This window comes from Prionailurus viverrinus, chromosome B4 (assembly GCF_022837055.1).
Source record: "Prionailurus viverrinus isolate Anna chromosome B4, UM_Priviv_1.0, whole genome shotgun sequence".
In the NCBI taxonomy this organism is placed as follows: Eukaryota; Metazoa; Chordata; class Mammalia; order Carnivora; family Felidae; genus Prionailurus; species Prionailurus viverrinus.
The window spans coordinates 1,722,419-1,749,599 of record NC_062567.1 but is presented as its reverse complement, the minus strand read 5'-3'; the positions used below and the strand labels follow the sequence as shown (position 1 = coordinate 1,749,599).

General features: G+C 53.4%; 2 protein-coding genes and 1 long non-coding RNA gene across 4 annotated transcripts in view; 1 reads left to right on the top strand and 2 right to left on the bottom strand.

Moving 5' to 3' along the window:
* Positions 1-1,172: 1,172 nt before the first annotated feature.
* Positions 1,173-1,835, top strand: LOC125170921 (calmodulin-like). Its single transcript, XM_047867864.1, has one exon. It carries the CDS (start codon positions 1,315-1,317, stop codon positions 1,762-1,764), a length of 450 nt encoding a protein of 149 aa, XP_047723820.1. The 5' UTR covers positions 1,173-1,314; the 3' UTR covers positions 1,765-1,835.
* Positions 1,836-7,328: 5,493 nt separating this feature from the next.
* On the bottom strand, positions 7,329-11,820 carry LOC125170452 (uncharacterized). Its single transcript, XR_007154033.1, has 3 exons — positions 10,480-11,820; positions 9,765-9,924; positions 7,329-8,481 (listed from the first exon to the last, which is right to left on the bottom strand). It is a non-coding gene; the product is annotated as an uncharacterized LOC125170452 (long non-coding RNA).
* An 11,386-nt stretch (positions 11,821-23,206) lies between these two features.
* NET1 (neuroepithelial cell transforming 1) overlaps positions 23,207-27,181 on the bottom strand; it is a 60,545-nt gene continuing 56,570 nt past the window's right edge. For both annotated transcript variants that reach the window (XM_047864929.1, XM_047864930.1), the window contains 3 exons: positions 27,001-27,171; positions 25,408-25,594; positions 23,207-25,080 (listed from right to left, as the gene is read on the bottom strand). In XM_047864929.1, coding sequence (XP_047720885.1) covers positions 24,689-25,080; positions 25,408-25,594; positions 27,001-27,171 — 750 coding nt within the window. In that variant the 3' untranslated portion in view covers positions 23,207-24,688. The remainder of the gene's footprint in view (positions 25,081-25,407; positions 25,595-27,000; positions 27,172-27,181) is intronic.

Here is a 27,181-nt window from a genome sequence, read left to right as displayed (position 1 = left end):
TACAGTTTCTCAGGAGAGGGAAGGAGTTGGTGCGTCACACACAAAGGCACAGGCAGGTGGAGGATCTGGGAGTCTGTAGGGACCAAGAGGACATTTGCTTGAGAAAGACACCGTGGAGACTCTGGTGCAAATGTCCAATTGAGGGCCTTGGGTGTCACTTGCTAGGGACCCGGGGAGAGTCCCCAAGGGCTGAGCTCTTGGTCTAAAATCTGCTACTCAGAGCAGTGGGCAGAGATGACATCCTTCCAGAAGACAGAGGAGACCGGACTGGGGGAGTTTCCAGACTGGGTTTTGTGCTTAGGGCTGACCCTTAGTAAACCCTCGAGCTAGGCCACGTTCACAGTCTTGGCCACCCCTTTCCACACCCCTCTGTCCCTAGCGTCTGCAGGGGCTGGCCCGCTCTGGATCCTGTGCTGCATGCATGGTGCCCCCCAGGCTCTCTGGAGGGACACCCGTGAACGGAGCAGACCCCCCATTCCTCCCCCGTGCCCTCATAGAGAAGCTTGAACCTAACAGTGGAATGGGATCAGAGGAATCACGGGGCCGGAGGAGAGGTATTCCGGGGGGAACAGGAAGACCTTTCCTCACCCCCGAAATCACACTTGGGACGACCACGTGATAGACAGTTGGCATGTGTGCATCACGCTCTGCACGCACACGGGCCTCTTGCTGTCTTGAAGCTGCGGGCACCTAGGGGCATCTTCCGTGGCCTGGGAACTTCATGATGCCCAGGGTTCCGCCCTGGTAGAATTCCACTCGCTTCTGCCACCCATCTGCCTCCACCAGGGCGTCCTGTTAGGCCAGAGCTGACAACAGTTCCAAGAAGAGAATAGAAATGCCAGACAGTCCCCCACTCCTCCGGGACCTGCTGTGTCCACCGAGGGAGGCTCCCCTTCCCTCCCCAGCCATGGTCTCTGTGAGAATCAGCCGGGTGAGAAGCTTCTAGAGTGGCAGGTCTGCCATCGGGGCTAGCAGAGGCTGGCTGGCCTCCCACGGCCCCCATGCTGGTTCCCTCCAGGCTTTCCTGGGCGGGCCCTGCGCTCCAAATTCCGGCCTTTCTGGTTTGCAGCTGGTGCGTCCCTCCCTGGGAGGAGGATTTCGCCCAAGGACATGGGGAGGGCGGAGAGCCTTCCTCCTCCCTTTGCTCCGAATGCAGAAAAGGAGGGGGGTTCCATCCCTTGGCAAGACTGCCACGGGAGCTCTGCCCTCACACAGACACAGCCTCCCGTCCCAGCCGCCGGTCCCCGTCTCCGACGTGAGCCCTTTGAGCCAAGTGGCAGCCGGCTCGGAAGCTCTGTGACAGGTGTACGTGACATGGCGGAGCAGCTGTCTAAAGAACAGGTGGCCGAGTTCAAGGAGGCCTTCACCAGTTTTGACAAGGACGGGGATGGAAAGATCGACGTCCAGGAGCTGGGTGCCGTGATGCAGGCCCTGGGTGAGAACCTGTCGGAAGCCGAGCTGAAGCAGCTCATCGCCCGGGTGGACACCGATGGCGACGGCCATATCAGCTTCGACGAGTTCCTGGCAGAGATGGCCGAGATCATGAAGTCCTCGGGCAGCAAGGCGGAGATGCGGGAAGTCTTCCGTGCCTTCGACCTGGACGGCGACGGCCACATCAGCGTCAACGAGCTCAAGCAGGCCATGGCCAAGCTGGGCGAGAATCTTTCCCAGGAGGAGCTGGACGCCATGATCCAGGGCGCCGATGTGGACCAGGACGGGCAGGTGAACTACGAGGAGTTCGTGCGCATCCTCTCTCAGAAGTGAGGCCCGGCCCGGGGCCCATCTCCTGCCTGATTCTGGTCCTCGTGCCTTCTCGGGGCCCCTGCTTCCGTGGCACAGATGTAAAGGGGAAGTCTGGGTGGGGGGTGGGAAATTACCTACTGGAGGGAGGGCCTGGGTTCCGCCCTGTCTGCCCGGTGAGACCTCGGAGCAGCTCCTGTAGAGAAACGGGGAGGCCCCTGCCTCACTGGGCTGCGGTGAGGGACCCCAGAGCAATGTGATGGCTGACATAAAAGCAATTGGACTCCGAGAGCGGTGCTTGCAAGTCTGGTTGGAAACTGGAAAATCAAAGGCCCCGAGCGGTGGCATCTGGGGTTCTTCTGCGCCTCTACGCCCTGTGCTCGGGCCTAGTGGGGGAGCAGACCTGGGTGGGCCAGATGGTCTGCCTTGGCCTCCCCCGCATGCCCCAGGAGGACATCAGGTGCGGGCGGCCGTGTAGGGCTGGGAGGGGACAGAAGAGGCACATTTCTTTGCTTCAAGGGTCTGCCTGAGCTTCTGGGTCAGGACCGGAGGCCAGAGGCTGGAGCCCGGAGCCTGGGACGGAAACACTGTCTACACCACAAACCATAAAGTCATCACTCCTTGCATTTAGCCAACTGTTCTGTAGGCTCAAATAAAAAAAAAAAAAAAAAAAAAAAAGAAGTGTGTGTGTATGTGTGTGTGTGTGTGTGTGTGTGTGTGTCCTACACGTGAGATGCAGGAAGGGTCTTACAGGTGAAAAAAACAAAGGTGGGGACACCAGGGGATCAGACCCACCTCACTCGAGGGGCCTCACGGGGCAGGACCAGAGGCTCCAGCTGGACACTGTGTGTCGGGGGCAGCACCTGGGGTGGGGCCAGGGTCCGGCCGCGTCCTGGGGCGCCCGGCTCAGGGCGGAAGGCGTTTCCTGGCTGACGGCATCTCGCTCTCCCATGAGAAGCCGCTGTCCTCTGCCGTCCCCCAACCCCGTTCGAACGGGGCTTCGTGGCCTTGCCGTGTGGTCCCCACACCTGGACCTGCTGGAGGCTGCCCGCCTCAGCTTGGAGTTCCCACGGCTCCCTCGTCCTGGTCCTCAGAGATGGCTCATTCAAGGGCACCCTGCACGCGAGGAAACAGGACCAGGGTGGCCTCAGAATGAAATCTGGGTGGGGCGCCTGGGTGGCTCAGTCGGATAAGCATCCAACTCTTGATCTCGGCTCAGGTCACGATCTCACGGTTCATGAGTTCGAGCCTCACATCGGGCTCTGTGCTGACAGCCCGGATCCTGCTTGGAATTCTCTCTCCCCCTCTCTCTCTGCCCCTACCCTACTTGTGCTCTCTCTGTCTCAAAATAAATAAACTTAAAAAATAAAATAAAATAAAAAAGAATGAAGTCGGGGGGCTGGGCAGCAGGGGTGTCAGGATCATGGGGACTCAGGATTCGGGAAGCACACGATGTTTTCCAGCACTGTCTGCACACAGCCGCGCTGTTCTGGGCGTCATTCAACGGCGGGCTTCTCCTTTCTCCTCTGTGAAACGAGGTTTTCTTTGGTTTTTGGTGATGACTGACTTTATTTTCTCTCAGCTGCAGCAGGTCCGTGGCTCTGGCTCAGGCGGGGGCGGGGGCGGGGGGGCAGTCAGAACCGGCTTACCTGGGGGGTTATTGCAACATACAGGCGCCTGCCCTTACCGCCTGCCCCTCGCTCCAGCATGGGTGGTGGGTGGTGGGTGAGTGACAGAGCCTGTCCAGCTTGTCCCCCCGCGGGAGGGGCAGGGCCAGGTCACCAGATGGGAGGGGCTGGTACACAGATGATGCTTTTCTTTGTTTTTTCCCCCCATTTGACACCTTCAGTGGATCACTCCCGTCTCCTGTGACTCTCACACGCTGCTGCCTCCTTCTTCTCAGTCCTGTGTGCAGAACAAGTCCCCAGGTATGGCCCAGACCCCCCCCCCCAAACACAGCAGGTGTCAGACACAGCAGGGGAGGTCCTGGGTGGGGGCTGGGAATTGGCCGATGGGCTGGGGGCTCTGAGACAGGGAAAGAGTTTCAGGTCCCCCCCACACCAGGTTCTGAGGCAGGCAGGGGAGGGGCGGGTGGGGAGGGGGGGAACAAGATGATGGAAGCTGGGATCTCCTGGAGGTAAAGATGTGGAGATAAGGAGGTGGGGCCAAGACAGCTGCCAGACCTGGTGTGGTCAGGGGTGGGGAGCCAGAGGTTCTCCCCGAGGTCAGGCTGGGTGTGCTTCCTTCCAGAAAGTCCCCGTCCCCTTAGACACATAGGTCACAGAAATCTGAGTTTCTAAATTAGTGACTCCTAAATACCAAGCTGGTCCGAGATGAAGGTTTCCAGGCTCTGTATGGAAACAAGAGAAATGAAGACCTTTTTTGACCAGCTTAAGTGTATTCAGTTTTTAACATTCTGAGAATATGCTCTTTCTGTATTTTCGGTGTTAAATGTCCTTTCTCCCACAAAGCCACTGTGATGGCAGATGATAGTTTTGTGGGATGTTTTTTTCATGTTCTTCCGCTGACAAATGAAAAGTCCTATCAGTGCCCCAAATTAATTTTGCTATTTCACTGTCCCATGGCCCCAAATGTCTGAGAGCCCACTGCTGGTGCGGGTGGAGTGTAAAATCTCTTTTCTTTTCTTTTTTTTTTAACATTTATTCATTTTTGAGAGACAGAGAGAGACAGAGCGTGAGCGGGAAAGGGGCAAAGAGAGAAGGAGATACAGAATCCGAAGAGGGCTCCAGGCTCCAAGCTGTCAGCACAGAGCCCGACGCGGGGCTTGAACCCACGAACTGTGAGATCACGACCTGAGCCGAAATCGAGAGTCGGACGTTTAACGGCCGGGGCCCCCCAGGCGCCCGTGCTGTCGTGTTTCTCACGCTGGCTGTGGCTCCAGGGACGCTGGCTCTTCCCCTCCCCAGATCTCTGCACATCTACGGTGCACGGTACTGAACACAGAGCACACGGCCCTCGAAAGACCGGAGCTCCTAGAGGGGCAGCCCCGGGAGCTAGGAGAGGGGGCTGCTCCCTGGTGGGCTAGGTGCTCCTGGAAAGGGCTCGATGGGACCACGAGGCAGGAACAAAGCAGCGGGCACCCCTCTTTATGTGTTGCCCCAGGAGAGCAAGCGTGGAGTCTGAGGGTCTGGGAAAGGAAGGGACTCTTCGGGTCTCCGGTGAGGGACAGACCGCGGCCCCCACCTCAAGGGCCCCGGAGGCCGCCCCTCCAGCAGTGTCTCATCTACCTCCCCCACCCAGAACTTCTTCCACCGGAGAAGAGACCCAGGCGGCCCCGAGGAGGACTGACCCCTGGGGGCTGGAGGGCTGGCGGAGAGGGTCAGCCAGGACCCACGGGGTGGGGGAGCATCTTCTGGAAGCCGGCACTCTGGGTTTTAGGGACTTCCCGGCTGCACCTGACACAGAACCAACTTGAGCGTGGACTGCCGATCTCCCGGAAGATCTTTGAGGGTGGGGTCCGGTTACACCCCCGGGGTTCAGGCAGCAGCCCCGCCCCAGCCTAGAACTCCAGGGGGACCTGGAAGCAGGCAAGAAGCGTCCCGAGAGCCCACAGGGTTCTCAGTGACTTCAGGAAACTCAGTTCTCTGAAAGCCACTTCTGTGAAAATCCGTTTGCCAAGACTGGTTCCACAAATGGCCAACTTGCCGGTATTTCCCAATTTACTAAAAAAAAAAAAAAAAAAAAAATTATTGGTAAAAACACTCTGTGGGGATGGCAGAGATTCATATGGGCTGAGATGACTGACGACTTTTTGAATATCTCTCTGGAGTTTCTCTCATCCAGTTTAAAGTCTTAGCTTTGTTCGGTGTTCTGGCTCGGGAAATTATTTATCAGTTCACCTGAACCCCACACCACAATCTGATAAAGATGAACGTTCTCTGTTTTTTATTCTTGTTTTTTTTATATATGTGAATTTTTTTAATAAAAATTTTTTGACGTTTATTTTTGAGAGAGAGAGAGAGAGAGAGAGACAGAGTGTGAGCAGGGGAGGGGCAGAGAGGGAGACCAGAATCTGAGCAGGCTCCAGGCTCCCAGCTGTCAGCACAGAGCTGGACGGATGTGGGGCTCAAACTCGTGAACCATGAGATCATGACCTGAGCTGAAGTCGGACACTCGACCGACTGAGCCATCCAGGTGCCCTCCCCACCCCCTCTTTTTCTTCAGGTACATCGGGCCTGTCATGTGGGGGAAGGAGAACTGAGCCATTTCGAGGCTAAGTAGCTGTACGTGTCTCCAATGTCAAGGATCTTGTGGATTATAGATTAAATTAAGTCTCTTCTAATAGAATTTCAATATAGGCTGTTGCTTTAGTACTTCTTTTAATTCACGGATGTATTAACTGTCTCCGTCAAGAGGATATTTTGTGTGTGTTTCAGGCAGTATTTGGTACAGGCTCTCGGTGTCTGAAGCATGATTCATCCACAAAACTGACATTTAGCCGAGCAGAACTGAGCTAATAAATCTACTGGAACCAGCTGGGGAGAGACAGCTTTGGTGAAAACAAAACTAATCTGAACTAAAGCAAAGTTTCCCTCAAATCCTTCAAGATCTTACTAATCAGTACATTGATTGCAGACAAATTATTCAACTTCTGGTCAAAACATATTTTAATTTCCATATACTAAATAATACATTTTTTTTTTCACTGAATTGCCCCTGGATTTTTGAAAATCCTAGTTTATATCTATTCCGGACAGGCCTTTCTTTTAAGGTCCCTATCAAATGGCTCCTCCTCCAGGAAGCTTTCCAGATAGGCAGATACACACCTTGGAGTGAATGAATCTCTCCCTCTTTATACCATTCCCATCAAGGTGCATCTTGTATTACGAGGCCTTGTGAACGAGGCCTGGTCTCCTTCCTCAGAACCCCAAATAATAATATGACTCATCAACATTCACACCAGATTGTCAACTCCTTGAGCGCAGGACTCCAGGGCTCTGGCTGATCTAGCGTAAACCCTCCCCCCATCCGCACTAGATGCTGGGTGACCGAGTGGGCTCCTTCCCCCACGAGGCATCACCTCTACCCCTGAGAGATGCCCGCAGGAGTACAGGGGATCTCTGCAATGTCTACTCAACAAGACTGGAGATGTGACTGAGAGAGAGGACACCTCACTCATGCCCTGTCCCCCGCGAAACACAAGAACAGTGCGCGTAGATTTAAAACTCCAATGATCCTGTATTAGGCTGCCCCAGATGAACAGAACCGATGGGACGCATAGAGATACGTAAGAGGACATTTATTATAGGAACCGGCCCGGAAGTCCCGCCATCTGCCGTGTCGTTCAGCCTGAGTCTTAGGGTCTGAGGATCGAGGGGCTTGGGTATAAATTCTGAGTCTGAAAGCGAGAACGAGAAACGCCCATGTCCCCAGGTGGGGAGAAGAGGTGTGTCCCAGCTCAAGAACAGAGATCGAATTCGCTTTTCCTCTGGCTTTTTGTTCCATCTGGGTCCTAGATGGACTGGGTGGTGCCCCCACCCCCACTGGGGAGAGCCACCTGCTGGACTCAGTCCCCCCCATCAACCCCGCTCACACACACCCAGAAAGAATGTTTCATCAGCTATCTGGGTGTCCCTCGGTCCAGCCGGGTGGACGCTAAAACCTAACGGCCGCAAGTTCGCCTGCTCTCGGTGTAGAAATGGGGAGTTTCCAGGGCCTGTGAGTCACAGGACAGACGGGGACATCGATGCCATTGTACCAGTTTATAGGGTTTCAGATCAGTGCTCTTCACAGGGCACATCCCCTCCGCCACCCCGGCACAGGGCCTCTGTGGGCCAGATTCTCAGGAAAAATCTAGATAAGACATCGTGTCCCATTTCCTCCGTAAACCAGTCCCGATTTTGAGTTTGAGGGTCCACAATATGGCTGCCATACCCCTCACTCACTGGGACTGCTCGGTGACCCTCTAAGCCGGAGGGGAGCCGGCCTCTCCCAGCCTCGCACCCCGGAGTCAGGCCTGCCCCTGCCTCCCAGCCACCGCCCAGCCCGCACGCCAGCTCCCCTGCTCCTCCCGCCCTTCTCTCTGGCTTTACCGTATCTGGGCAAGGGCCCAGGTGCCCCATTCTGCAAGCTCCTTCTTGCCCATCTGCGGTTGTTTACCACCTCGGGGCACCCTCGCCTCTTCCCCGCTGCAGACCGTCCTCACGCCCAGGGCACTGGCACCCGATTTCTATCTCACCTCTACCGTTCCAGCCTGCGCCTGCCCTTTGCTGGGACCCAGTGATCCCTTTTATTTTATTTCATTTTTTAAATGTATTTGTTTGAGAGACAGAGAGAGGGACAGCAAGAGAGAGGGATGGGGGAGAGGCAGAGAGAGAGAGGATCCCAAGCAGGCTCCACGATGTGCCATCCAGGCACCCCCAGAGCCCAGTGATTCCTGTCTCAGCCACACGACTGAAGCACCAGAGAGCTGCTGAGAAAGGCCATACGTGGGTCCCCTGATGTTCTGACCCCCAACTCGGTCCGGGGGCCCAGGCTTGACCACCTGTTTTGCGCTCCCAGGTGCTCGTGTGGCCAAGAATGAGAAGCCAAGGGTAAGGAGCACTGCCCCAGGGCGTCCCTGGAAACGATGATTCTCCAGGTGCCCACACCCCCAACCCCTCCTTTGCTCCACGGGGCAGACGGGCACAGCCTGTGCACAGGAATCCCAGGAAGCAGGCACCGGTCGTCACGGGTCCCCGCGGTGGGAGGTGCTGGGGCACGAATCAGGTCTGAGTCACTCTGTTTGGGAACAAATGGTGCTCTGCTTGGTGACCTGCCAGCTCCAGGACCCACTCTGCCACCCGGAGACTCTGGTGCCAGGCACTTCCCCAACTCGCCTTTCTGCTGCCTTTCTGCCTACTTGACCTCTGACCCAGAGGGAAGTCAAATGTTGGGGAGGGGGCTGTCCGTGCTCTGGGGGGAGCCGTGCTCTCCCGCGTCCAGAGCCTCGTGGTCGTGACAGCACGGTGGAGACGGAGGTGGTGGTGGGGACACCCATCCTGGAGCCACCACCTTAACGCGGGTCTGTGAGGACACGGAGGGAAATGTCGCACCAGCCTCTGCCCTCTGAGGGGGACGAGAGGTGGGCAGAAACAACCATATGCAAAGACAGTGGGAGGCAGGTGTGTCGTCGATGGATTCCAGGGTCATGAGACGCTGAGGGGTGGCTTCGTGCTGGGTACTGGAGGTGGGGAAAGCTCCAACAGGTGAGAAAGCGTTCTTGGCAGAGGCTAAAAGCATGATGGCGGGACGCGCCCTGCCTTTTGGGGCATCCCCACTCCCTGGGAGGCAGGGGAGATGCTGGAGGGGCCCCGTGACAGCTGGCCTCGACTGTCATGAGTTTGGAATTCTTTTCGAATCCCAGTGGAGGCAGTCACTAGCCCTGTGACCTTGGACAAGTCGGTTACGCTCTCTGCTAAGGCAGTGGTGCCCGGAACAGCTTGTTTTCGATAAGGAGTATCATCTGTGTGTTCTGAGTGCACCGTTTTTTCCCCAGAAGATCAAAGGGAGGTTTTAAATCAGGGGAGGTGCACGGTCCCATCTGTGCTCTGGGAAGGTTCTTTTGAGATGCTGGAGGAAGCAGAGCAGGGAGCCAGGGGCCTGGAGGAGGAGGCCGCTTTGATGAGCTGAGCCAAGTTGATTGGGGGGGGGGGGGTGGGTCAGGAGGGAGAAGTCATTGGCTCTCAGGGGGGTCCCCACCCGGTCTACTCCACCCAGGGGGTTACCCCTGTTCTTGTTGCGGTCGGAGGGCCGGCTACCGCTGGACACGAGTGGCCTCTTGCCACATCAGATGGGGAAAACACGTTCAGTTCTCAGAACCGCAGGGAGCTGGAGAGCCTCAGCCTCCAAGGGCAACAGGGCAGAGTGTGCGGCTCATAAGGCTCCCGGGAGCTGCCCGGTGCCCGATGGCCTGGTCCAGAAATGGAGGGAGAGCTCCAAACGCCCTCCGGCCAGGACTGTGGGGCCCAAGAGGTAGCTTCCTGTGCAATCCCCCCCCCCCCCCCCCCGCCAGAGGGTCTTACCTCCATTCCAGCTGCTCAGGTGTGGGGAAGGGGACTTCCGGGCTATTTCAGCCACCTGCCCTAGGACACGAGGAGGGAGAGAGCATTCAAGGGGCCCGCTCTTGTGGGGACGGGTGTGGAAGAGGCTCGCTGAGTCCTTCCTCCTCCGCCTCTCCCTCTTCTGTCAACAAACACATGCAGAGCAGGATTATTCCAGGCACCAGTGTTGGTGGTCAAGTAAGTGCCCACCCCACAGCACTGCCCATCAGGGACACTGGGGGCGCTGTCACCACATTGGCCTTGGGACTGATCCTGCCATGGGAACACGGGCCATCTCAGCAGGGCCACACAGCACCTGGCTGGCCTTGCCGACCACTGGGCAGCGGGCACTGTGGGCTCAGGGGAGAGCTCTGGGTTCACTGCACAGCACCCCCTTCCAGGCCCCTTCTCCGCCTGTCTCTTGGATCCCGGCTCTTTCTTCTTGGAAGCAGACCCAGGCCCTGGAGAAGGGCCCTCCACCACCCAGAATGCTTCCCTGCGGGGAGGGGGATGGGCTCCCCGAACTGCCACGCCATTCACTTTGCTGAAGGTCATTGAAATTCTGGAAGTTTTCTCTTTGAGAATGGACCTCCTTCCCAGTGCCACCATGGCGGGTGGGCCCCACGCTGCTGAGCTGCCCCAGCAAGGAGCCAGGGTGGTGCAGGAGGGCAGAGACGCGGGGCAAGGGGAGGCTTACCGAAAGGCGGCAGAGAAGGGGGTCTGCTGCTGCACTGGGGACTTCGCTTCAGCTGTTCTCGTCACTCAGATCTCAGCACGAATGTCAGCCCCTCACGGAGGCCACCTGACCTCTGGTCATGCCTCGTTGGACCTGCTTCCGCTCTGCGGAGCGTCACTGTCTGATGTTGTCCTCGTCCGTTACCCCACATCCCCCGCCCCTCTACCAGGACGGGAGCTTCATGATGGCCGGGGTCTGTCTTGCTCCTTGTCGTCAGCCTGGCATTTGGGTTCCATTCTGTAGGACCGATGAGCATGCGGACGGCCATCCTTTTCAGTTCCGGGCACCTCCCTTCTCAACGACGGGTCGAGATAAGCTGGGACCAGATCAGAGAAGAAGGATCCAGAAGACCCCGCGGTGTTTGCCCCGGCGGGCTGCAGGGGGGTGTCCCTTGCTAGAGCAGGGGAGGCCTGAACCGAGCTCGCTGAGTACCTGAGGGACATCCTCAGACTCAGACCTGCTCCGTGGGGCCTCAGGGCTACAATTCGGGGCCCAGAGCGGAGGCTCCTCAGGACAGGGCTCCTCGAGTAGGGCCACGCGGGCTCCGCACTTGCTCAAGGTGCTGGTGCAGGTTCTGAGGCTGGGAAGACATTCGGGAGGGCCTCGTCCATCCTGCGGGGCTTGCTGGATGGACACTGATGATGCCGTCAGATTTCTGACGTTCAACGAACGGTTCTCTGGTTTCCATCGCGGGGTCTGAAGATCCTTGTCTCACTGGAAATAATGAGCGTGCCCTCCCCCCTACCCAGAACTCTAACAACCTCTGTAGCCTCCTCCGGAAGGACACCTTGTAATGGTGGGGGCGGGGGCGGGGAGCATGTGAAGTGGCGCAGAGGCCGGAGTGAGCTCCCGGCCCTCAGGCCACCATGTTTGGGCTGACCGGTCACAGCAGGAGTGGGGGTGGGGAAACTGTCAGCTACTCACGGAGGAGTAGAGAGAGGGGCGCACGGGCTCCCACGGGATCTTCAGTGCAGCTCAGTCATGCGCGTTCCGAGGGGCGCCCCACATCCACCCGGAAAAGGAAAGAACCGCGGCTCAGCAATTTCAGTTTGGTTGGTAAAAACACGCTTTGGGAAGCAAGGGTCCTTGGTAAAAAGGGCTTCGGCTGGAGGCTCTTAAAAGCCCCGGAGCTGTGAGGTGGCTCTGGGAGAAGGGAGGCCCTGGGCGGAGGGCGGGGATGCGGACCCACCGCAGGGCCAGGCGGGGTCTGGAGCCCAGCTCCACCTGCCAGTTTCCCGCGAGACGGGGCGGGGCGAGGGGTGGGGCTTCCTGTACTTCCCGAAGAAAGTGCTGGCGCCGCAATCAGCGTCCTCGGGTCCTTGCCTTCCCCGGGCAGGGGTGGGCTGGGACGGGCCGGGTGGTGGTGCCGGCCGCGAGCGCCCAGCTCCGGAACCGGGACTCGGCTGCACTGTGGGGCTGCGTGCTCCTCGCAGGTCGGCGTGTGCCACTGGTGGCCAGGACAGGAGGCCCGGGAGGGACTGGGAGCCTCCAGGCAGAGGAGACCTGCCTTTAACAGACCGGACTCTGGCACCTTCGTGTTTTCCCTCCTTTTCCCCACTCCAGCTACTCAGGCCGACGTCACGAGTGGCCTCGGAGGGCTCAGTTTCTGAGTTCTAGAAGGAACAGGCAATACATGTGGGGAGCCTTCGTGCCGACGGTGTGTGGGGTGGCAGTGGCGGGGAAGGGAGTAGGCCGACCTTGGTGCTGACCGTGAGTTAGATCTTGGGCAGTCTCTTGGCCCTGGTTTTTCTGTTTGCAAACGAGGGCGTAGTGATGCCTCTTTCTCTGCAGATTTTATCAAGTTGTTAGAGTCGAGGCCACGTTGGAGCCGCTCACACACGGTGTGAGCCGTGGTGTGCACGTGCCTTCCCTCACGCTTCCGTGTCCCTGCCGGGGCTGGTCAGGGCCTGTGGGCCGTGGGCCCCAGACCTGCCGTGGTGGACTTTTCTTTGCTTGTACAGTTTTGGGAGGAGCCTCAGCCATCCACAGGGGGCTGCTCCACTTCCTTCTCTGGGTTTTCCATGAGGCACAAGGGGATTTCCTGTCAGGAACCACCGTGGTATCTCTCAGGGCCGGCGGGGAGAAATGGTGGAAACAGAGCCCGTTATCTCTCTCAAAACAATGCTGGTCCCTTGTTCTGCGGGCTGGCAAAAAAAAAAAAAAGAAAAAAAAAAGTCTTTTCAGGCATGTACTTTTAGACCAGAGGATTGTGTTACGTGCATGTGATTATCACAGGGGGTTACAAAAAACCGCTGGGAAGGAATGAGGGGCAGGGGGTAGGGAGGGGGAGAGACAGAGAAAAGGGACCCCAAAGATCTTTGAATTCACTGGTGGCCAACCTTTGGGACCTGACCACTGACGGTACCTGGGTTGACTTTAGGACATAAAATGGCGGAAGTGACAAAGGAGAGGGCGGCCCTCCCTTTAGAATTGAGGCAGGACTTGCTAACATAATTTTGTTTTCAGAACACTGATTGTTACTGTTTCCTCCTATTTGCAGCAAGGGAAGCTGGTTTTCTACTTAATAATCATGACATAAGGTGGTCATTTAAAAGAAATACAGAACATGTAGACAACAACATATTCAGTAGAGAATAGGGCAAAAGAAAAAAGGCAAAATAGAGATAGTGACTCTCAGATGAGTGACCTTCTGGAAACACAGGGGTAACCAGATGTCCCCTACATGGAGGAAGGGACCCAGGCCACAGAGGGATGGGCCTGACAAGAGTCCCTGAGGACACCAGCGTGATGGGCCTGGGTGTGGGCAGGCTGGAGAATGGGGGACACAGAGGAGAGACAGCAAGGGACACAGGGAGAGAATGTCACCTACAGAGACTCCCAGGGAGAAGCAGGGTCTCAGGACTCAAGCTGGAGGCCACAATCTGGCTGCAACCACAGAGGGGACCTTTTAAAGACCTTTTAAAGTCACGGCTTCCAGCTCTTCTGATTCATTTCATCAAAGGCTTGGGAAAATTCCGTGAGGCCTCAAAACTTTTGTTTTTGCTCATCAAGAAAAACAGTGGGGCCACTTTTTTTCTGTGACCTGTAGCTTTCGTCTTCCCAGCCCACAGTCAGGCAGAGCAGCGGGGACCATTAGCGGGGTTGGCACGATGGGCCCGAAGTTCAGAAACAGGAGGACACTACTGACCGTCAGGTCCAGGAATGTTGGAGAAAGAAGGTGCACTTCGATGACGTCAGGAAGTGTTCCCTTGTGGACAGGTGACGGCAGACCGGCCTGTGGCATGCATGCATGGGCTCTGAAGCCAGGGTCTCGGGCCAACCCCTTCTGGAAGCTTCTGATGTACACAGAAGTGCAGACAGGTGCCGAGGGGGCATGCTCCGCCCAGGATTACCCTCCAGGGTGGTCCTGTCTGCATCTCGTCCTCCTGCCGGGCCTCCCAGCTCACGTGGGCTCCGTGGCCCTCAAACACTCCAGCGGTGAAGCAGTTCAGGGATAAGCTCCTGGGCAGAGGTCGGCAGAGCAAGGCCTGTATCAATCAGTCCACAATTGTTTCTTGGGTTCAGATTCATAAGCCAAGCTGCGGAGGAATGGCCACCTGGCATTTTCCTGGATAATCTTCCAACGTCATCTCTGTGGAAGTCCTGCCCACGGCCAACGGGCTCCACTAACGAGCCGCGCCTGCCACTCTGAGCTTGTCCCAGAGCGTGACTCCGATTGGCAGCTGATATTTGATGTCCCCATTTGTTATCTCCGTCCGTGGCATCTTGACGAGTACAGCACGTGTGTCCCCATTACAGTCCCTTGGGGGGTGCTCAGCTGCCGAGGGTCGCTGTCAGTCTCTTTGAGTGTCTGCTGTGCAGCTGCCATGCTCCCTACAGTGAATTTCAAGAACACTGGGCCCAAAAAATGAACAACTCGGGCAACAACAGATGCTGGCGAGGACGCGGAGAAACGGGAACCCTCTTGCACGATTGGTGGGAATGCAAACTGGTGCAGCTGCTCTGGAAAAAAGTATGGAGGCTCCTCAAAACAATTAAAAATACAACTACCCTACGACCCAGCAATTGCACTACTAGGTATTTATCCAAAGGATACAAAAATGCTGATTCAAAGGGGCACGTGCATCCCAATGTTTATAGCAGCGCTGTTGACAATAGTCGAATTACGGAAAAGAGCCCAAATGTCCATCGACTGATGAATGGATAAGAAGACGGGGCTTATAGTGTATATAGTGGAATACTACTCTGCGATCAAAAAGAATGAAATCTTGCCATTTGCAACAACGTACATGGAGCTACAGGGTATTATGTTGAGTGAAATAAGTCAAAGAAAAATATCATATGATTTCCCTCACAGGGGAAGGGGAGGAAAAATCAGATAAAAACAGAGAGGGTGACAAACCGTAAGAGACTCTTAAATCCAGAGAACAAACTGAGGGCTGCTGGAGGGGAGGTGGGTGGGGGGAGGGGCTAAATGGGGGATGGGCATTCAGGAGGGCGCTGGCTGGGATGAGCACTGGGGGTCGTATGTAAGTGATGAATCACTAGGCTCTATTCCTGAAACGATTATTATTCTATATGTTAACTAACTTGGAGTTAAATACAATTTAAAAAAAAGAACAATAGAATTGAAAAAATAAAATAAAAGAACTTGCTTAAAATGTGAAAAAAAAAAAAAGGAAAAAGAAAAAGAAAAAGAACATGGAGCCCATGGGGTTAGATCAGGCCACGCCAATGCCAACCCCGTCAGTCCGTGGAAATACCTCTCTGGCCATTTCCTTGGGATGTAGCAGCGGACAGGAGCTTGAGTCCATTAAGAAAATAAGGTTGAGAAGCAGAAGCAGGCGCGACGGCATTGGGGCATTTGGGGCGCATGCAGGATACAAACTGGCACCAGTGCAACAGCCGTGGGCTCCTGGGAGCCACCATCACGTCCCTGACATGGGGACCAAACATCTGCGGGTCTTCCAGAGCATGGGCCTCAAGGCGCCCGCTTCACAGCCGCTGCACCACGGTGATCCGGCTCCGCGTCCCGTGGCGCGTGAAGAGGAGGGTGTCCTGGCTGGTGGAGGCTGCCATTCGGGGCCCCCTGCACAATCGAAGGCTCTGGTCGTGTGCCTCGGTCTCCCCAGCTTGGCGACTGCCCGCGGTGATTGTGTCTGGGCCTCCCGAGCCCAGGCCAGCAGCAGGCAGGACTCAGGACGGCCCCGGGTGATGATCTTCTACGCTTTCGGGGAGCTCCCCTGTGACTCCAGGCCTGTGGGGAGACTGGTGATCTGGGGCTGCAGAGGGAGCCTGAGGAAGGCCTCAGACCCGGTGCGGCTGCTCTCCGCGCCCTGAGCAGGAATCTACAGGATGTGTGGCCAGGCTGGGTGTGGTTGCTGGGCTGTGCCCTGTCCTATCCCCCCTGGGCTCCCCTGCCTGACATCCTCTGGGATTCTGGCCTTGGGCTCGGTGCACCAGCGACTCCCTGTCGGTCACTGGGCCTCTCCACCTGTCACCCGGGTTTGCTGACCAGGCCTCGACCACACAGCTCCCAGAAAGCTCAGAGTCAGGTCTCTGAGCAGGTGGCCCTGGGGCTTCCTGTGCGATCAGACTGAGCCACATGTGAGCCTCAGCTCTGCCGTCGGGCAAACCTTCAGACGCTGTCCGTCATGAGGAGCAAATACAAGAAGTCATGCTTCAAGTGTCTGGGAAGGCACTGCCAACAGGCCTGGGAAATCAGGGCCGCTGCTCTGGGCTCCTCACTTTGGAGGCCACTAGGGCGTCTCCCCACCTCGCCAAGCCCAGAAGGTCAGGACTCTTCTGGGCCAAGGGGTCATGCCAGCCAGAGCCCCGCCCCACTTCTGGATCACGTTCCTGGTGCAGGAAAATGTGGAGTCCCCTCCCAAGTGACCCTGCACCCACTTACAGGGCCTGTTTGCTTCTGACCCGGGGACTGGATCACTGCCATTTGCACACCTTGGCCCAAGGAGCGGGGAGAGAGGGTGTGGGTGTGGACACAACTTGGATGTGTGGGTTGAGCACATGTGAGGCCCCTCTCTGGGCAGGACAGAGCTGGGCAGGAAGAACAGGGGACAGACTGCAGGCTGGAGGCCGGCAGGAGTGGTGGGCCTGGCTATAAACGCATGGCGGGTGCCCAAGAAATGGTCATTCTCAGTGGTCCCGTTATTGGACTGCGATGTTTAGGGGTCTGACAAGCGACAAATCTGGTGGTGTTGTTTTGCATCTAGCAATGTTATCCATGTGGGAGAGAGAAGTGGGGGAGGGAGGAAGAGAGGGAGGAGAGGAGAAGATGAGAGAGAACCCGCTTCTCCATCCGCGAGGGCCATGCCGCCAGAAGCGGACCAAGCCCGAGCCGGAGAGCGGGGCCCAGCCCTCGGTGCTGCGGCTGCGATCCGGCTGTACAGCATCGACAAGTCAGTGCCCGGCTGTGAAACCAAGTATGATTGTGAAAGACCAGGGCAGTTAAGGTCAGTTCATCTGCTCTGTCCGCTGGGACGCAGGATTCAGGGAGAGAGGGCAGCCGGCCCCAGGGCTCAGACCACAGTCATGTCTGCTCAGTGTTTGTGTGACCTATGCCTCTGTTCTGGGCCCCGGGAGACAAGCCTTGGTTTCTCGTCCTGATATTTACTTCTTATTTGTTCCCTCTGGCTGGGTCCAAATCCCAGGGCACCGATGCGTTCCTGCAGGCCGGACTCCTCCATGATTCTCCCCGCATTAGCAACAACCCAGCTGAGCTTTTAGGGCTTGTATGAGCTATCTATCGCTGCGTAACAAATGATACGAAAACCTCGTGGCTTAAAACTGTAATAAACACGAATTATCTCAGTTTTTCTGGGAGCAACTTAGCTGGGGGTTCTGGCTCAGCACCTTTCATGAGGTTGCAGTGGGTGAGGCCTGATTCCGAGTTGGGGGGCTCTGCCCCCAAGTGACCCCCAAAAGCTGGGGAACCTGTTGTGGGCCATGGGCAGGAGGCTTGGCTCTGCCTCCTGGGGCCTCTCCGCAAGCCTGTTTGGGTGTCCTGACGGCATGTGTCTGGCTTCCTCCAGAGTGAGTGACCAGAGACCTCCAAGCAGAAGTGGCTGGGAAGTCACACGGCGCCTTGTCCATCTCCGTCTGTGCCACGCGGAGCAGCCATGAAGCATTGTGGGAAGGGACCTGAGAAGGTGTGCGTCCAGGAGGCAGGACTCACCAGAGGCCATCTGGAAGGCCCGCCCAGGTCTGGGAGCCTGTGCACCCCGACCAGCTAACTCCCTGTGCCTGGATTCTGGCTAACACGGAGCTGAAATAATTTGGCCTCTGTGGTTCATTCAGTAAACACATTCTCTGTGTTTGGTAGCTCAGAGATTGGTAGCTCAGGTGATACTCAAAGTGGAAAGCGTTGTGTCGCAGCAGCCACAGATCCCTGAGCGGGCGGGTGCGGGCCTGTCGGGGGGGGGGTGGGGGGGCAGAGCAGGCTGTCTAGCAGCGGTAAGGCCCGACTAGGTCTTGCAGGATGAGTAGGAGGTTGCCAGGCAGAGGGAGGGAGGGAGAGAGGGCAGAGGAACAGTGTTCCAGGTGGCGAAGCCGTGTGAGACGTGCAGACCTGAGCGGCCTGGGGTGGAGGGGGGTACGCGGGATGCTGGACGCTGCCCGGTGAGGGTGCCACTTCTCACACGTGCTCGGATTTCAGAACCTCTCAGAAGCAACGGAAAGCTTCACATCCTTTGAACGTGGGCTGTTGGGCGGACAGACGCTAAGGCTGTGCTTGTCTGTTACCGCAACAAAGAAGCTCATTGGAAAGTTCTGGCAGATCAAGCCTGGAGGACCTGGCTGTGAGTTACAACAGCAGGGAAAGACAGAAATAGTTTCCATGGCTGGAAAAGATTGTTCCATGCGCCTTCCCTGTAGGCAAACGTGGTTTCGTGGTTGCTCGCAGATAGGGTGTGCAGGGGTGTGTACCTGCACGCCCCGTGCGCCATTTCCTTTGGGAAAAGCGCATTACCCGTGGGGACGAGCACTCATGACCACAGGTGTGCCCAGACCCCCAGAGTCTAAAGGCTGTGTCTGCAGAGTTTCCAGCTACATCTGCCACCCCGTAAGGTGCACTACACCTTGGATGGAATGGAAGGGTGCTACGCTGGCTATTTTATACGTGTGGCTTGTGAGGTTTGCCCCACGTCTCAGGTCACCGGTTCCTTTGGGGCACAGACTTTGTGCTCAGCCCCTCCCACCTGTCCTGTCCCTAGAGAGGGTCTGTGCAGAAGCATCGGAGATGGGATAGGAAACAGGGGTTCCAGTTCCACGCTGAGTTTTGCTCCCCCAGATCTTCCCCCTCCTCCCTCTCCACAGGCCCTCAGGGAGCGCTCCCCTCCCCCCCTGCCCTGTGATCACAGGATCCACATTCCTCCGACGGTTGGGTGGGGAGTGGAGGGCTGAGCTCACACCTGGAAAGCACCCAAGAAGAAGAGAACACAGGCAGGCAGGCAGGCAGGCGCGGGCAGGGTGTGCTGGGGGCCGGGGAGGAGACACACGAGGTCTACGCTTGAGGGTTGGCAGAGGGTGGTGATGTCAGACTACACTCCTTTCCAGCCCTGGAGCAGTTTCCAGGCGTGGAGGGGGCCTGACGCCAGCCTCTCAGGTCACGTCCAACTGACAGCAGGAGCTTGAACTGCTGGAAGCGGGGCCTGGACCCATCACCCAGTGCAGCCTGGCTCCCCATGATCTCATCCTCGACTCTACTGGGGTGAGCGCCCAGCCCTGGGTGGGGTTGTGCAGATGGAACCCAGGCCCTGCGTCCCTTGCCCGGCAAGAGGCGGAGGAGGGAAGAGAGGTGCCAAGGCGGTGAGCCTCTACCCCGCGTTGGTGGACCCCAGCTAAGGAGGCCAGCTCCCATCCCAGGCTCGCCTTGGGGAGGACAGACGAGGTTCGGAGGTCCCCTCCCCAGCCAGCTGGGGCGTGGCTGCTGACTCTGCTACCTTCCTCCTCTGCCCCCTACGAGCGGAGGGGGCCCAGCCTCGCTCACCCTCACACCCTAGGCCCTGGCTGCTCCGAGTGGCCGGGGCCGGTGTCAGAGGTGGAGACCCTGGCCTCGGGACAGTTTCCCTAAGCAGCCATGGTTCGAGAGCGCGGCTTGTGGCGCAGACGCATCCACGCGGGTCACTTTTCTCACTTGGCTGAGCATTTCCATCCCGTGTCTGATACCCCTAGTGGCACTCCAATTTTGGTCTCTGTAGATAGGACTTAAAAGATGTGTCTTCCTAACTGCACATGTTTTCCTGGGTCTGGGTAATGGCTTTTCTCTTTCCAAGAATAGACTTTCTTCAGTGCAGCTTTAGGTGCACAAAGCAGGTGGAAAGTGTAGATTTCCCACCAGCCTCTGCTCCCGTTCCCCCTCAGCCTCCCCTACCATCGACATCTCCCACCAAAGCGGGACGATGGTCTGTGAACCGTCACCTCAAGTCCATAGCTTACATTAGAGGTCACTCTTGGTGATGTCCATCCCGTGGGTTTGGACAAACGTACAGTGACACGTATCCACTGTTATAGTATCACACACACTATAACCCTGCAAACCCTGGGCTTCACCTGTTCGTCCCGTCTCCCACGCCGACCCCCGGCAACCCCTGAGCTCTACCGTCTCCTTAGCTCTGCCCTTTCCAGAATGTCATAAAGTTGGAATCACACAGTATGGAGCCTTTTCAGATTGGCTTCTTTCACTTAAGTCATACACATTTAAGATTCCTCTGTGTCTTTTCAGGGCTTGAGAGCTCATTTCTTTTTAGTGCTGAAGACCTTATTGTCTAAACACACCACCATTCATGATTGGTTTATCACCAAGAGCGTCTTGGTTGTTTCTAAGTTTTGGCAATTGTGAATAAAGCTGCTGTAAGCATCCATGTATAAGTTTTTGTGTGTGGACATCAATTTTCAACCCCTTTGGGTAAATACCAAAGAGCATGATTGCCAGACCACATGGCGGGTTTTGCAGCGTGTAGTTTGGTAAGAGACCGCCAAACTGTCTTCCAAAGTGGCCGCGCCATTCTGTGCTCCCACCAGCGAGGAGTGGAGTCCCTGCTGTTCCATGTCATGGCCAGCGTGTTGAATGGCCCGGATCTCACTGCTCTGACGGGTTGTGGTGGATTCTTGTTGGAACACACACTTCCCTAGTGACATACGATGTTGGCTGTCTTTGCCTGTGCTTGGCATCTGTGTATCTTCTTCAGTAAGGTGTCTGTTTAGGTCTTTTGTCCATTTCTTAACTAGTTTGTTCATTTTCTTACTGTAAAATTTTAAGGTTTTTTGCTTTTTGGTAAATTTTGGTTAATAGTCTTTTTTTTTTTAATTTTTTTTTTCAACGTTTATTTTTGGGACAGAGAGAGACAGAGCATGAACGGGGGAGGGGCAGAGAGAGAGGGAGACACAGAATCGGAAACAGGCTCCAGGCTCTGAGCCATCAGCCCAGAGCCCCCCGACGCGGGGCTCGAACTCACGGACCGCGAGATCGCGACCTGGCTGAAGTCGGACGCTTAACCGACTGCGCCACCCAGGCGCCCCCAGGTTAATAGTCTTTTATCAGATGTGTCTGCTATTTTCTCCCAATCTGTGGAGTCTTCTCATTCTCTTGAGGCAATTTTTTTTTAATATTTTCCTTTATATTTTATTTCCTTTTATATATTTTCTAAATTGAGACTCCATCGCATGTTTCCCTAAAGAGGTCCTGGTCAGGACAGACTTGAGCAAATCTTAAGTTGGGGCCAATAGATGGGTTCGAGAATATCCCCAAACCCCCCCTAATTGGTGTGGGTGTGTATACACATGTACATGTTTTCTTGGTGGGAGAGGGCCCATGGCTTCTGTTAGAGTCTCAAAGTACTCCTGACTAAGATCACGTGCCACTGGACCCAAGGAATCACTTGTATCTGAGACATCCTTAGACTTGTGGTTGGTTCTGGGGTTGTTCAAATATGCAGGCAAAAATCAAAACTCCTTTGGATCTAGAAGGTTCTAGAGTCCTCTGGATTGAGGGAGACTTTCTTTGATAGGATACTCGTCTCATGGGAACTAGGTTCAGTGGACAAAGGGATAGTATTCTTTCGTAGGTGTTCATGAATGTTGGTTAAGAAAAGCCCAAGTAGGTTGAGGTATCATTTACTTTGAACCCCCTGGTCTTAGAAACACAACGAAGACCAGTTTCATCTCTAGGGACAGGTGGGAATTTAAACTGATGAGTATGATGAAGACAAACTTAAGACGCGCCTACTCTGTCTTCCTGCATCTCAGTTACCGAGATTGACAGATGGAACCCTTAATTAGGCATTTGCTGATGTTTGTAAAATTAATTGAGTAATATGAGGGTTCTCTATATATTTAATAACCAAGTACTGTGCTGGATCTGCACACAGAGAAAAGCACTGAGCAGAAATCTCGCTGGCACGAAAGTAACCCGCCACCTGACTCAGTTGAGGAAACGTCAGTCTTACAGACTCAAGGGTGATTTAATGATGCTGGCTTCCCACGCACTGCTAGAGTCAATTCAGGGGCCTTAGTTTCCCTTACCACCTTGTGTGCATACATCCTGAGACTGAGCACCGAGTTTAAAAAGACTTTCCCAGGCAGAGACTAACTTTGCTCAAAGTATAGAAACACACTAACTGAAGAAAATTAGGAAAGAAAAGAAATATCACTTACTTAACAGACCCTGAATATTTTAAGGCAAACCAAAAGTTTGATATATGCCAATACTGATTACATATCATTTACATAACATCTTTTGGCTAGGTCAGTGATTACTAAGTGCTGACCCAAGGCATTCTCTGTATCAGAATTACTAGGAGGGAGTGTTTACAAATATAAGTCATCAGCCCTCACTCTTACCACCCTTCCCCCCCCCCCCCAAGATATTGAGTCAGCGAAATGGGTATTTGTACAGGGAGGAGTTAGGGGATAGGTCCACGTACCTTTATATTTTTTAAAACCACTCCTGGGTGATTCTGATGCCCAAACTGGTTTTAGAACTACTGGGCTAGATCATCAAATGGTCTCAAATACAGATGTAATTTCTGAAGTGTTCATTACAGCTGCTGAGTCTTATTTTCTCCCTTGAGTGAACCAAAGGGAGATAACAGTTTTTGATAAAAAATCGTTCCATTAACAGCATTTGAACTTGTCTCTATAACTTCAGAAGCTGATCAAGGTGATTCTGGAAGGAATGATATTCTATAGAACATCTCTAGAAATGATCCGAAATCTTGCTTTCTGACTTTTTAGATCATGACTGTTGGTGTAACCTATATTTTTGACTTTGCATTTCCAGAGTTAGAAACCTGAGATGCTTAAATTAAAATCTGAATCAGCTGTGTCTCCCTCGCTGCCCCTCACCTGCTCACACCATCTCTGTCAAAAATAAACATTAAAAAAAAATTCTTTAAAAAAGACAAAATCTGAAATGCATCAGGATGCTTTGCTATTAGCTTTACTATTATATCCAGAAAGTGGCCAGATGTCCACCTATCTTCAATCCAACAGCTATTTCTGATTACACTGCATTCTAAATGGTTTAAGAAGATGCACAAAATTTGACCTTATAATTCAATTTTTCCCTTACTCCCCAGTGCATTGCAAAGGTTTGGTTATATACGATTTTTGGAAACTTTTGTGAGGCTTGCCATTATCTCTTTGCTGTACCAGCATTTCCTGGCAAATATCCCCCAACATCCACCAGCCAAGAAACCTCTGAAGGTGATTGTGTGTGTGCTTTTTGTTTTTAATTGTATAATTCATTTATACAGAGACATCATTTGGATTATCTATTTACAGTCTTTTTCAATTTTCATTTCCACTGGCCAGATATAGTTCACATAATAGTCAACATTTACTGGAACTGATCACCATTAGAAATCTGCCATGACACAGGGCTTAAAGACTATGGCCTCATCTGAACAAGAAACATTTTACAGTAAAAGATCCATCAGTCGTTTTCCCTCTTATGAATAAATCCACCAGAACTGATCTGATATGGTCAAATGTTCACACATTTCATTGCTTCTTCTCAAACCCGTAAACCAAGGCAAATTAAATTCACTTCCCCCAAGCCTTCTACAACTTACTACACACCCTCGAGTTTAGCTTTTACTATCTCCTTTCATGTTCTGGAACAACCAGACATTTTTACTTTAAGACAAAACTACTCTCTTAGACCCTTTTTTTTTTTTTTAAACTTATTACCGGTCAGTTGCCTTCCCTCTTGCTTTTCAGACAACACTAAAACTTTTAACAAAATCCTTATGGCAGTTTTCTTTCAGTATATACGGAGTCATTTCATGTGTGGTCTCCACTCTGAATGCTACACTTTAAAAAACTGCAATTTTCTTAATTGGCTCAAAAACAGTATGGCTTGGTTTCACTTGGTAAAGTCACTGATTTAAAAAAAAGATATATATATGTATATATATATATACACACACACACACACACATACACACACATTTTTAATCAAAGAGGAAGAATACTTTAAAGACATGCCAATTGAAAAGGCAAAAGCATTGAAGTAAAAAAAAAAAAAAATCAAAGCAAATACTAAAAACTACTTTACAAATTAAAAAAAATTAAGTATTTGGCAGTTTAAATGGATGAAAAATGAGGAATGTGCAGTGAAAAACAAATATAAAGCATTCCAGTTGATACAATGGAAAACTTAATTAAGTCTTATGGTTTGTTTTCCAAGGAATTTATGTTTCAGTGTTAAGTTCTGAAATATTACAAACATTTTCCACATAGATTTTAGTTGCATGTAAAGTTTATCAAAGAAACACTGGTAAAATCCCATATTTGCAAAACTTTAGGTTTTAGCAAATATTGTAAATATCACAATTGGTTGGTATTAGAAAGTCACGATGAATGCAGAATAAAGAGAAAATCCATTTCATAAATATTTCATTTGATTAAAAATACCAGGCTTGCATGTTCTAAATAATCTGAGGAAAACATCTTTAAAAAAAAGGGGGGGGGGCTACAGTTTAACAGTAATCTGCGTATATCTTTAGCTGCCATTAAAAAAAAAAAAAAAAAAAGGAACAACAACCAAAACCAACCAAAAACACAGAAAATGCTAGGACCGGTCGTAAGTTGTAGCCCTGCGACGCTCCCACGCTCACATTACACGAAAAAAAACTGTACACATTTATAAATAAACAGTCTCTCCACCAGTGAATACACAGAACTTCCTTTATACCAAAGTCTCTTTCCGTTTGCCACCGAATGGGGCTGTGTCCCTCGCCTTCCGGAAGCCGGACCGTGTCTGCTGAGCTCTCGCACCCTTCGTGTCATCTGGCGCGCGCCCCGGGGAGCCACACTCTGGAGCGTCTCCGCCGACTTCCACCTGAGTCACACCGGAGGCCACGGACGCCCTTCTCTGGAGCGCGGCGGTCCCGGCGGCGGCGGGGGTGTTCTCCTCACCCTCTGCGGGCGGCTGGGGTGCGCCGGCGGCCGGCTGGAAGGGCGCGATGGCGGTGCGGATGCAGTTGAACCACTGCTGCTTGTGGAACACGTCGTTGGCCTGCAGGGTGTGGGACTGGCCCGGACACGGGTCTTGGAAGCGAACTCGAAAGATATTTTTAGCTGGAAGAATAAGAAACGTAAATAAGCCTTTTAAGAAGTTGACTGGGAACAAAATCATACGTTTTCACACGGGTGCTAGCGGCTCCGTCACGTGCATGTGTGTCAGGCGGACACTTCACGAGAGGCCCACACACGACTTCTCAGACGTGCTGGCTGGCGCGGGAGCAGCACGGTGCCCCGCTCGGCGCTGGGACCAGGCACAGGAAAAGGGAATCCGCCTCATTTCAGACGTTTCGTGCAGGGACAGAATTCTTAGAGACCACAACTCAATTCACGTAGGCTCTGAGCTTACGTGTATTTACACGGCTTGAGACTCTGCATCTGTACCTTTGTCTGAGTTGCCGAAAGCCCCTCGAAAGGACCCTCCCATTCGCACGTCTCCATCCTGCAGGTCTTCCAAGACCAGCTCTTGGACGGGGATCGGCTGCCGATAAACCTGGTAAGAGTGACGCTCATTTCGTGTAACAGGCCGCGTCAAAACCAAGATGTCTTGAAACAGGAATATGTGCAGTTTCTGGAGAAACAAGAAACGAATACTTCCTCAGCGTGGAACTCGGTGATCTGAAGTGCCTGAAACCCACCATGGAAATGTCTTGCTTCGACATTACTAATTTCATCAAATTCACGGACTACCATCGCCCTACCAACGACCTCCTAACGCAGCGCCTGCTAGGCTCTGCACGTCCTACGCGGAGAGCTGCTCGAACCTCACGCGGTATGAACCCATCTTTATCAGCGGGTAACATCAGATTAGGCCGCAGCTGAGTAAACGCCACGCACTGCGGAGACCCACCGGCAGGAACGTGACTGGAGACACCAGTACCGCGCACCACGGTTTCCTAACAAAGTGAGGATGGAAAATGCAAGCGGTGAAAGTGCCAGTGGTTCTACCTCGTCCCGCACAACCGTAAGCCTTTATAGAACAGTCAGGCGTCACGACAGAAATCAGACAGGTCGGGCTTCGACTTTTTCTGAAAAGAACCTCAGCTCATGAACTGGGCTTCCTGGGGTGGGGTGGATGGGAATTCAGGAAGGCACCCGTGATGAGCCCCGGGTGATGCAGGAAGTTGTGGAATCACTGCACTGTGCACCTGAAGCCGATATACACCGCGGGCTGACTACCTGGAATCAGAATATAAACTGAAAAAAAAAGGGCTTCTTTCCGAAAAGCACGTGACGGAACAAAAACACCACACCAGGCTTATCCTTGGTTCTAGCAGGCGCTTTTATAATCAATATTTAAAAAATAAGTTTGAGGGGCGCCTGGGTGGCGCAGTCGGTTAAGCGTCCGACTTCAGCCAGGTCACGATCTCGCGGTCCGTGAGTTCGAGCCCCGCGTCAGGCTCTGGGCTGATGGCTCAGAGCCTGGAGCCTGTTTCCGATTCTGTGTCTCCCTCTCTCTCTGACCCTCCCCCGTTCATGCTCTGTCTCTCTCTGTCCCAAAAATAAATAAACGTTGAAAAAAAAATTAAAAAAAATATATAATAAATAAAAATAAAAATAAAAAATAAAAAATAAGTTTGCTTTCATTCCCTCTGCCGTAGAAAGTTGTTCAGTAGTGCTAACAGCTCCTTCCATCATTGTGAAGTCTTCAAAAATTTTTCTGAAGGGCATGCGCTTTTATTAGGAAACTGGTAATCATTCCCAAAGGAACCCCTAGGCAAACAAGTTGATTTATGCTTCAGAACTAAAGAATCAACTATTAAGCATTCTCCACCAAGGCATTTATTTGAAGTCAGTCTGTCACAACAGAAACCAAAGTCTGCTTTACCACAGCTGTTAACGTAAAATAAACACCAGTAACCTTTCGTTGTGTGATGAATTTTACAAACCTGCTTCATAATTTACACAGAAGAAATGAAATACGGCAGGAAGATAAAGGTAATCGCTCACTTCGTGTTAGTGTGCAAACACACTCACATGTCCACTTTTATTCTTCAGTTCCCCGTGGCACAGCAGCACTTTGCTTGCTTCAATTCTAGGGTCCTTCTGCTTTTCGTCCAGATACTCCAGTTTGTCAATGTAATACTGGCATTCCGATTCGCCTTTCTTCAAGTTGATATCAGAGAGAACTCCTTGTATTATCAGTATCTAAAAATTA